Genomic DNA, 12,159 nt, shown 5'->3' with positions numbered 1-12,159 from the left:
TAAATGACCTGGATGAGGAAGTGGAGGGTTGGGTTAGTAAATTTGCTGATGTCACAAAGGTTGGGTGTGTTGAGCAATCATTAGATAAATCCATAACGTAAGTGCATGAAGCTTGAGGGAACCAATCAGGTTATGGGGACAAATCAGGCTTAATGTTGGAGGAACTCAGCAGTCCAGGCAGTATCTAAGGAAAAGAGTAAATAGCCAACGTTTCAGTCGAGACCCTTCATCAGGACTCGTAAAAAGGTGAGAAGTCAGACCAAAAGGTGGGGGTGGGGGGAAGGAAGGAAGAAGTACAAGGTGGTAAATGATGTGAAACCAGAAGAGGGGGATGGGTGAAGTAGAGAGCTGGGAAGTTGACTGGTGAAAGAGATAAAGGGCTGGAGAAGGGGGAGTCTGATAGAAGACTATGGAAGAAAGGGAAGAGGGATGAGCACCAAAGGAAGGTGATGGGCAGGTAAGGAGATAAGGCGAGAGACAAAATTGGAATGGGGGAATCGTGAAGGGGGGGTGAGAAATTACTGAAAGGTCGAGAAATTGATGTTCATGCCATCAGGTTGGAGGCTGTCGAAACAGAGTATAAGGTGTTGTTCTTCCAACCTGAGTATGGCCTCATTGTAGCAGTAGAGGAGGCTATGGACTGACATGCGTTACATGAATCTACTGCTGGCCAGAACAGATTTTTAACATAATAAAATAATTGAGAAGATAATTTTACCTCATCAAATTGTGCCTCATCTTCACAGTTTTCCAGAACTCTTGTGTAAAATGAAAGGCCTTGAAATTTAGCAGAAAACAAAAATGTCAGTCAGGAAAGACAAAAACACGGTATTGCTGAATTCAATGGCATTTATAATTTCAGTTTAATTAAAAATACTGTCTAAAACTCAATAGTCTAAGGCAACATTTTCTCTACAAATGCTATTGACATGCTGAGTGTTTCTAGAAACTTCAGTATTTATTTCAGCATATGCAGATGTGTTTCTAACTTGTTCAAAGTTACAATGAGCAGTTTATTAATTTGGATCAGGATATTTTGAATGAGTAAAGTGTGACAATACTTAAAAGTTCCAAATCTATATATACATTTTGACTATGATCGAAAGGCAAATAAAATCTTCATAACTAATTTGAATGTGGCAACATTTAATTTATATTATAAATACAATTGCCAATTTTGAAGATTAAGATCAGGAAAATATAAACTGCTTTAATAGGCCCATTGGAAATATTTCAATAAAATGCATTATCAAGCCCTCTTCTGAGATGCTGTATTCTGGAATTAGCAAAAAAATACTCTGGTTATTGCAACTTGAAACTTCTCAAAAAATCCTTTTAATGTTCATTAAAAGGAATGAAAGTGTTTTCACTGGTTAATATGTGCTTGCAATTAACAGCCCAAATAACCATATAATGTTCATTAATGTCAATCCATCAACACCACTTCCCTAGTAAGTAAATAGTTATGGTTATCTGCTTGAGAGCATTTTGGGAAACTTTAAATTGTCAAATTTTTCAATTTAATTTTTATGTAACTTTACTTTCTATCTCTTTTATTCCTTTTTCTTAACCCAATCTTCTTTTCTCTTTTTGTACCTCTTTCTGCAATTAATTTAATGTTGTATTCTTACACTGCTACCAACTATCCATCATAATCCACTTTCACTCAATGGGGATTGAGGTGCTTTTATCTGGTACTTGGGAACTAGAGAAATTCAATTATATTGTGTTTTGAAAAGTTAAAGCAACCCTGTTCCATACTTAGCATAAGAAATATAATTTGCCTTTTCAAGGGGATTAATAATTGAATACTACACTTGATTCAGATGAAAACAATTCCTGAGGGAAGAATTAGGTTAATGTTAATCAATGCTTTTGCTGCCTTGCTCCTTGGACTTCTAGCAAGTAAATTCCTAATACACCACTTTTACATAAAAAGTTAGTTTTTGTATATTGGATTGTTTCTAAAGTATATTTTTGGAATACTGACAATAAGATTCATTTTTTTCATTATGTATTATTAATATATGGGTAGATTGCGAGAGATTGAAACTACCAATTTATTGTATGTATTTATTGGACTTAAAACATTTTGTTAGCACTGAATTTGATACAATCTAGTCTAACATAGTTCAGTAATGTACCATAGAACAAAGAGAAAACTATCTTCTCCATTAAAACATATGCAGGTAGTTATTTGAAACAGGAAAAGGATTTCCATTACCATAGCAATAGATTAATGAGCAGTCAAAGAGCATATTCAGATGATTAGAAATATTTAATACCTTTAACGTTAGGAACCAGTGCAATGCAAAGACACCAATGCAAACTATTAGCCCAGTAATATAATCAATATCTGAGCTGGTATATACAAAACCAATCTGTCTGTTTCTTTGTGCATCTTTACAATTCAGTTTGTACTTATTATTCAGGAAGAAATTTGCCTAAACTTAACACAAAATTCTTGGTAAATCTATCCATTATTGGAGGCTTATAAAATGGCAGGGGAATTAATAGATTATAGTAATTATTTCACTATGATGTATTGTTTATGCATTTCGTGTTTAACGTACGAGTAATAGGTTGAATGAGATATGTTGTGAAGCCTCCAACAATTTACAATAGGGCAAGCAGTCAGAGAAGGCAATTAGTTTGCATGGGCTGATCATTTCTGCTATGTTCATACTTAGATATTTATCTTTCATTTTTGATCTCATTCCTTAGTGGGGACACTGATAGTAGTGTCTTGTGTCTTTGCTCATCTAATGATCCAGTTTTAATAACAATATGCTGGACAGAACAGGAATACCACTGAGATGATATTGGCTGAGAACAACGGATAAAATACAGACAGTGGAATTAGGCAAAAATTACAACTGTAGTGCTTCAGAACTAGCAGCATCTCACGGTGTTGCAGTACAATTACTTTACTGGCATTTCCGAGATGTGGAAAATCACTGTAGTTTACCCTGGTCGTATAAAATCAGGACAAGTTCGATTTAGCTAACAACCATCCGGTCTGCTCCCAATCAATGACAAAGTGAAGTGAAGTGTCATCAACAGTGCCATCAAGTGACACATTTCTCATTGATGCCCAGTCTGGATTTTGCCAGGATCGCTTTGTTCTAGACCTTTCACAACCTTGGTCCAAACACAAGATGAAGTATGAGTAATTGCCCTGGACCACAGAGCAGTGAGTGGCATCAAGGAAATCTGGTAAAACTGAAGTCAATGGGCCTCAAAGAAAATAAAACACTTCAGTGCTTGAAGTTGTACCGCTCACAAAGGGAGATGGTGGAGGTTGATCATCCCAGCCCCAGGAAATTACTGCAGGAGTTCCTTGGAATGACAAATGACTGTCCTTCCATCAATGAGGAAGCTCACAGATGATGGCACAGGGTTAAACTCTTCAGGCACATAACATTCGCATCACCTCAGTGCTAGCTAACAGCATTGAGTGTCAGGAGGTGAGTCACTTGCTACAGGATACTCACCCTCTGATATGCTCTTGTAATCATATACAACAGAAGAAAATCTAACTACCTATCCTTGACATTCAACAATGTTATCATAAATCATGACCTCATTTGGGCCAGCCACATAAATACCATGGCTTCAAGGATGGGTCAGAAGCTGAACTGAAGTCAGGACTGTGATGATGTACTCTCCAATTGTCTGGATGAGTGCAGTGCCAAAAAGCTCACCAACATCCAGGATTGATCCCAAAAAATGAAAATTAAATGAATCATGAAAATGAAACTCAACATCTAAGTTCTAAGAAAGATTCAGTTCAAATCATCTACAATATACCATGGGATATATTGACAGGGTCCCCAGTGGCAGTATTTCTATTAAATATCATTCCGTTTGATGAATAAATTTGAGAATAACTTTTATGAATACAAATAAAAATGATAGGCTAGAAATTGATCAATGATTAACAAGGTTTTTGAGGGGAATAATAACAATTTGCAGTGAGTGTACTGATACAGTCACTTTAACACCCAGGCAGTGGGGAAATCACATGAATTAAAATGGAGGAGTGGTTACTAAGTGCAATGATGTAGCAGTCCAACCACAAAACAATCAATGGGGCTATAGTGCAGCAACCTCAGGAAATCAGGCATCAGAGCAATGAAAGGTCCTGGTGAGAAATGAAGGAAGGCTAAGAGACACTTAGTTGGATCTAATGTCTGCAACACCTTCCAGAAATATATTTTGCCACAGGTCTAAAACAAATCACTGCTAGCTAAAACTGCTCAGGTCACAGCGGGACCTCTAAAGATATCAAACTCAATGAAATCTGTTAAGGATGGTTAGCAATATAATAACTATGAAGAAAGCAAGACTTGCATTTATCGCTTTCATGATTCCAAGATGTTAAAAAAAACATTGTGCATCAATGTGCGAGTGAATACTTCAGTATTCACTATGGAAAAGGACCTTAGTGATTATAGTGATGACTTGCAGCAGACTGAAAAGCCTGAGCATGTAGATATTAAGAAAGAGGATGTGCTGGAGCTATTGGAAAGCATCAAGTTGGATAAGTCGCTGGGACCAGACGAAATGTACCCCAGGCTTCTGTGGGAGGCGAGGGAGGAGATTGCTGAGCCTCTGGCAATGACTTTTGCATCATCAATGGGGACGGGAAAGGTTCCAGAAGATTGGAGGGTTGTGGATGTTGTTCCTTTATTCAAGAAAGGGAGTAGAGATAGCCCAGGAAATTATAGACCAGTGCGTCTTACCTCAGTGGTTGGTAAGTTGATGGAGAAGATCCTGAAGGGCAGGATTTATGAACATTTGGAGAAATATAATATGATGAGGAATAGTCAACATGGATTTGTAAAGGGTAGGTTGTGCCTTATGAGCATGATTGCATTTTTTGAGGATATGACTAAACGCATTGATGAAGGAAAAGCAGTAGATGTAGTGTGTATGGATTTCAGCAAGGCATTTGATAAGGTACCCCATGCAAGGCTTACTGAGAAAGTAATGAGGCATGGGATCCAAGAGGACATTGCTTTGTGGATCCAGAACAGGCTTGCTCATAAAAGGCAAAGAGTGGCTTTAGATGGGCCATATTCTGCATGGAGTTTGGTGACCAGTGGTGTGCCTCAGGGATCTGTTCTGGAACCCTTACTCTTCGTGATTTTTATAAATGACCTGGATGAGGAAGTGGAGGGATGAGTTAGTAAGTTTGCTGATGACACAAAGGTTGGAGGTGTTGTGGATAGTGTGGAGGGCTGTCAGAGCTTACAGTGGGACATTGATAGGATGCAAAACTGGGCTGAGAAGTGGCAGATGGAGTTCAACCCAGATAAGTGTGAAGTGGTTCATTTTGGTAGGTCAAATATGATGGCAGAATATAGTATTAATGGTAAGACTTTTGGCAGTGTGGAGGATCAGAGGAATCTTGGGGTCCGAGTCCATAGGATACTCAAAGCAACTGCGCAGGTTGACTCTGTGGTTAAGAAGGCGTATGGTGTATTGGCCTTCATTAATCATGGAATCGAATTTAGGAGCCGAGAGGTAATGTTGCAGCTATATAGGACCCTGGTCAGATCCCACTTGGAGCACTGTGCTCAGTTCTGGTTGCCTCACTACAGGATGGATGTGGAAGCCATAGAAAGGGTGCAGAGAAGATTTACAAGGATGTTGCCTGGATTGGGGAGCATGCCTTATGAGAATAGGTTGAGTGAACTCAGCCTTTTCTCCCTGGAGTGACAGAAGATGAGAGGTGACCTGATAGAAGTGTACAAGATGATGAGAGGCATTGATTGTGTGGATAGTCAGAGGCTTTTTTACAGGGCTGAAATGGTTGCCACAAGAGGACACAGGTTTAAGGTGCTGAGGAGCAGGTACAGAGGAGATGTCGGGTTAAGTTTTTTACTCAGAGAGTGGTGAGTGCATGGAATTGGCTGCCGGTTAAAGTAGTGGAGGTGGATACGATAGGGTCTTTTAAGAGACTCCTGGATAGGTACATGGAGCTTAGAAAAATAGAGGGCTATAGGTAAGCCTAGTAATATCTAAGGTAGGGACATGTTTGGCACAGCATTGTGGGGCGAAGGGCTTGTATTGTGCTGTAGGTTTTCTATGTTTCCATGTTTCTATAATGCAGTATTGGTGAAGAGTTGTCACAGTAGTAATGTTGAGAATACACCATAACCATTCCATTTTCTGCAACTCATGAATATTATTGGATACTTTCCACTTGCAGCATCAACGATAGCCACGAAGATCAACACTGTCAAAGATGGCAAACAGCTTGATTAGTGTCCTACCAGCCACCAAAACCTTCCCTCCACCACCTGCACACAGTGGTTGTAGTATATAGCATCTACAAAGGATGCTGCAGTTTCTTGCCCAAGGTACTCAGGCAGCACCTCCAAAACCTGCGACCTTTACCACCAAGGAGGACAAGTGCAGCAGATGCACAGAAACACCACCACCTGCTAGTTCTCCTGTGAGTCACTCACTGTTCTGACTTGGAAATGTATATCATCACTTCATCATTAAATCCAGGGTCTCTCTACCCAAAAGCACTGTGAATTACTATTAGCTAAAACTTAACTGGACCAAGCCAAAAGCAGGCATATCCCTTAAATGAGTAAATTATTTTTTACTATAAGAATAAAATAATTGAATGTGACTTTTACAAATCTATTTTTCAACCTGTAATTTGAATCTTCAAAGAGAAGTACTCCAATTTTTTAAATTTCCCTAACTGGTACGTAGCAAAAAGTGACAATAGTTTTTTTACCAATACAATAAATTGCGAACTACTGAATGTATTATTTTCTTTTAAAACAGCTTCATAACTTCTGCAAACAACCATGCTAAAATTTGCTTAACTTATTTTTTGGTCAATTGTATAGAGGTTAAAATTGGAAAAGCTATTTAGATTTCTTCTTTTCTGAAAGAGAGGAAGGTCCCTTAAAAACAAGAAATAAAACAGGTTTCATTATCTTTAACAATAGTAGCAGATATGACAGTTGTGTTAGAAAGTAACACCAGTATCTTCAGTTTTAAATGCTATTTGCTTGCTTTTATTGTTTTTTTCTCTGTACATTGGGTGTTTGACAGTCTTCTCTTTTTAATGGGATTTTTGGGGTTGTTTGTTTTGTGGCTGCCTGTAAGGAGATGAATCACAAGGTTGTATAATGTATACATACTTTGAACCTTGAACAATATGTGGAGTGATAATGACAAACACAAAAATATAAATTGCAGATTATGTCGTTATATGGCTGTGAGATACATTATATGTTCATACTTACTAACGGTTTTATCTTATGTGGATCCAATATATGCTTCACGTCCTTCATTTTGTGTTTTGTCAAGTTGTAAAATATGTTTTAAAGGTTACATGCTCGTTGTGATTAAACTCCGATTGTGAAATCTCCTCGCATTGGTTTTAAAGACATTTCCTTGAAAACCTTCTCTTTAATTTTCATTCTGACTATAGCCTGGGGGTTTGGCACAAGTGCATTTCAAATTTCAGACTGCTCACTCAGAATCTGACCTGCTTGGTTGCATGGAACTCAACAATACATGTACAACAATGAACTTAGATTAAAAAGTAATTTCATAGTTATTACAACTGTAAAAAGTATTTCTGATGGGAAACTGAGAAGTATTTAGGGGTGACAATGATTTTAAGACTGGTAAAACTAACACAATTACATCGATCTAAATTTTTTTCATATAATTTTCAAATCAACCAAAGCACCACAACCTAAGAAGATGCAAGAGATTTCAGGTGCTGGAATCTGGAGCAACACACAAAATGCTAGAGGAACTATGCCAGTTAGGCAGCAGCTATGGAAGGAAACGGACAGTTCATGTTTTGAGTCGAGACTTCATTAAGTCCAACCTCAATTCAAAATGTTGACTCTCCATTCTCCTCCATAGATGCTGCTGAACATAACCTCACAGTCTTTCTTCAATATGATTTCTGAATATGTTAAAACCAAGTAGTGTGAGTCATTATCCAAGTCTTTGATACCAAGAAATACACTAAATACAAAACCATCTTGATAAGAATTGAAATACATTAAAAAGGCACTGGTGATTAGGTGGATCCCAGAGACATTCTCCAGTGTTCAATCATTTTGTTATCAGTTTGATAACACTTTCATCTACAAAACAGAAGAATAAAAATGAGAACAGAAAATGCTAAAACTATGAGCAGGTTAGGTAATATCTGTGGTGAACTGTTCAGATTAGATCCATATTGTCAGAACTGGGAAAGAGGGAAAAAAAACTCCTGATGAAGGGTTTTGGCCCAAAATGTTGTCACTACCTCCTCCCACAGATGCTGTCTGGCCTGCTGAGTTCTGCCAGCATTTTGTGTTTTTATTAAGAGCAGAGAGGATGGAGTGGGGAGGATGGCTATGCTAAAATGGAATAAGATGTTACCAGGGCAGTTGAGAAGCGTTAATGTTTATGGAGCAAGCCAGTAAGTCAATTAAGGTGACAGAAGAAGATAAGACAGGCAAAAGGACATATTAAAGCTGTGAAATTCAGGTCAGAGCTGTTGCTGAGATCTGAAACCAAAGGGAAAATGCTGGAAATGCCCCGCACACCAGAAGTGTTTGCGTGTGTGTGGAGAGAGGACATTTTAATCAAAGTTACAGATGAATAGCCTTACAGCAGAACTGGCCCATTATGGTGCAAGGAGAAAAGGGGGTGTATTGTTAAGTCTTGAAGCTCATCTGTTCCCCAGGCTTACACTGGGCATCCTGTTTGAAACCTGGTGGGGGTGGGGTGGGGGTACAGATGATATGTCAGATTAAGAATGGACATGGAGAATTGGATGTAAATGCTATTGGAAGTTGTAAGCCACTCCTCAGACTGAGTGGAGATTGATGACAACATTCAGTTACAGAAGAATTTACATTTGATTCCCACACATTAGTGCAGTACTGAAGCGATATAGCGCTGTACAAAGTGCCACATTTCAGCAGCAACTTACATTTATGGAGCATTTGTAACTATGTAAGCTGTACCAAGGTGATTCATAGTAGAATATTCAAAAATATTTGATGTCGTGCATGGGAAGATGGTCACAAGTTTAATCAAAGACATAGTTTTAAAAAAGTGTCTCAGCAGTGGAGAGAGAGAGAGAGAGAGAGCTGGAGAGGTAGAGTCATCGGGGAAGGGAGTTCCAGAGCTTGCCACTTTACCACATAATGGTGCAGTCGCAAGTGAGGAGCAGATTAAAACTATGAATAATCAAAATGATAGAACGAAAAGGTTGTGGATATCTTAGATAACAACAGAAATGGAGGAGATTATATTGGTGTGATAGCCAAGTTTATGCGAGGATTTGGAACAAGAGTGAGATTGTGAAATTGAAACATTGCTTAATTAACAATAAATGTCCTGTATGTCGGCAAGCACAGAGTGATATAGCATGACACAAAGAAATTACATGTGTGAGAGTTTACTGTTGTTCATAGAGAGAATAACGTTTTTTTTTAGAATATATAGTCTGAAGTTGGCTGGAGTCAGAAGGTAATAAAAAAAATCAGAAAGTAGCAGGCTTAATGATGTTGTGGGTGGGAGGTTTAATGAGAGCTCACATTAAGGTCGTGGGCTCTCTCTTCCCTCCACTTCCCCTCATCCTTTCCCCCACTCTTCCCCTTTCTCCTTCTTCCCCCCCCCCCCCGCCCCTCCCTACACCACATTCATAGGCTTGGTTGTTCTATAGATGTTCTTTAACACCTATTTTTTAAGAAGGGGATGTGAGAAAATTCTCATGTTGTTACTGAGAGAAGTTGCAGTAATTTATTTCCTCTGCACCTTAAACAGATTGTTTACTGAATAAATTGACTATGTTTGTTCCTCTGTTTGCTGTGGGTCATACGTGCAGCCCCTCCTCTAATTCATAGACTGATAATGTTGGTCAAAGGCATCTGGAGAAGTCTGCAGATGTTCTATGATATTTATCCACCAACTGGCCTCACTAAATGAGGTTGTTTATCTCATGTCAGGCAGACTTTTGTACATTGGCAGCTATATTTGGTTCTATTTAAACTTCAATGATATTCTTGAGCCCAAAGTTACTTCCATAACTGCAATTTCATCAGTATAATCTGCTGATTTAATTAGCCACAGTTTATCCATTTAGATTAACCACTGGGGTCTGTGGAGCCCCAGACCTCCACAGGTCAACTCCCAGCTCTCCGTATAATTCAGGTCTCTCCAAACAACTAGCCCTCTCAGAGAAGAAGAAATGCAATATAATTTCAGCATCAAAAATTAGATCAAAATATCATTTTGCTTATCCTCCGGTCTTCACCAAAATGACAGCGACTCTAAACTTAATGGAGTATTTCTTTGATCAAATCAATAAAGTTAAACTGGATTTCCTGTGAAGATTATACATATTTCTAAAATAAATATTCAGCCGTCGCCCAATAAAGATTATTTAGTAACACGTGAATAATGTTTCTCCCCGCTTCCTACGTCCAATATCAACTGAATAAAAAAAAAGGAATTGACTTGAAACGAGGACTCTCTTTCGTTGCAGCCTGGCCCACTGAATGTTTGCATAATGTTCACTTTTTAATGAAGAAAGGAAAACGAAGGAATTCTGCACTTCATAATGCTACACGGGTTCAGAGTTATGACTGGCCACGTTAGTGAACCAATGCTTAAGATTTCGGGGATATGTTTCCCCCTTCCGCTATTTCAACGGCAATATTAAAGCGCTCAGTTCATTGAAGTAAAACGCTTCATGATGAGCAGACTGAAGAACCCAAGAAGCAGGTCTCGACTCAGTAACATCGCCAAAGCCATGTTCATACACTTACACACAGACTGCTCCCTTAATTCACAGACACACATTGGTTTAAGTATTTTCCTTCCACCACTCCTGCTCTCGCAACTCGCCCGGTATAACGGGAAAGGCGGAGGTAAGTGCCAGGGCAGGTGCTTCACCAGCACTTCAACAATTCTTGCCCTCACACCTCAGTTCGCCGGCTTCGCTAGCGGCCACGGCAGTGGCTATGGACACAAATGGTGCTTTTTCCTTAGGATTCCCATGCATGTTCCCATAGATTGAAATGTGGATCAGCTCTGCTGTGACCAACATCAGGCACAACTTGCATTTATGTCGCAGGGCTGCACAGATTTTTTATGCAACATTTATAATTATTACAGTACTTTTTACAAGAAGTAATTGACAGGATGCAATGCCACAATATTCCGGAGTTAGCATACGCAGGATGATAGATGGATTATCAAAATATACCGGGATTAGCATAACTAATTAATTCAGACCGACTTTCAGTTCATAAACGCGGCGCTACCGCTCAGGGCAACATAACTTTTTATTATTTGGTGCCAACATCGAATGGATTTCGCCCGGCTCACAGCACAATACAGTACAAGTCAGCTGCCTCTGCCTAGCCGACACCTGGATATACATTTGGTGTCACCTCCGATAATCTGGCATCGCATTACAATCACAACCCTCCATCCAAATGCGGCGCGATGCTCTGTAAGTGCACAGGAGAAGGATCGCTCCAATTACCTCGAAAGGACACTTTTGCGATGCGGTCTCCTTTCCCCCGGAGGTCGGTGACGGTTTTCAGGTGCACTGTGAGAGCCATGCCGACTCCGGTCAGTGCTGCTCCCCGAGCAGGTGCCGCTGGACTCTGACTCGCTTCCCTCGGTCAGTTACACCACACTGCTGAGCAGCGGCAGGGAGAACCAGCTCCCGGAGTCTCCTCCCCTGTGTACAACTCACTGTGGATCATCCGTTGTGTTGTTCGGGATCCCTAAATTATTCAGGAGCTTCATTAACAGAGCGGATATCGCTGACATGTTTTAAAGCTGCCCCACGATCGTACTCAGAATCATTCACCAGACGTCAGTTCAGTCTATCCAGCTGTTGGGGGCGTCCATATGCGGTGTGGGATTGCTGCAAATACATCTCCAATATACACATGCACACAGGGAAAGGGTTTCCTGGTGCACTGGGAGTTAGTGTGGCACAGCATGCAGCCTGCATTGGGCTTCTTCCTATCCGGGGAAATAAAGAATTGGCCAAAGCATTGGTCAAATATTTTGCATCCCTCTTCCTTGTGGCAGAACAGTGACAGCTGAGTGAAAACAGAAGGTCTAGTGGCAGCAAAGGAAGCTAAGGTAGGT

General features: G+C 39.7%; 1 protein-coding gene across 10 annotated transcripts in view; it reads right to left on the bottom strand.

The window, feature by feature from the left end:
• Positions 1-11,858, bottom strand: part of otofa (otoferlin a) — a 360,719-nt gene extending 348,861 nt beyond the window's left edge. For all 10 annotated transcript variants that reach the window (XM_073057032.1, XM_073057034.1, XM_073057037.1 and 7 more), the window contains exons 1-2: positions 11,540-11,858; positions 719-777 (exon numbers count right to left, since the gene is read on the bottom strand). In XM_073057032.1, the coding sequence (XP_072913133.1) occupies positions 719-777; positions 11,540-11,618 (138 nt within the window). In that variant the 5' untranslated portion in view covers positions 11,619-11,858. The remainder of the gene's footprint in view (positions 1-718; positions 778-11,539) is intronic.
• Positions 11,859-12,159: the final 301 nt, after the last annotated feature.

This window comes from Hemitrygon akajei, chromosome 9 (assembly GCF_048418815.1).
Source record: "Hemitrygon akajei chromosome 9, sHemAka1.3, whole genome shotgun sequence".
In the NCBI taxonomy this organism is placed as follows: domain Eukaryota; kingdom Metazoa; phylum Chordata; class Chondrichthyes; order Myliobatiformes; family Dasyatidae; genus Hemitrygon; species Hemitrygon akajei.
This window is presented reverse-complemented; position numbering and strand designations above follow the sequence as displayed.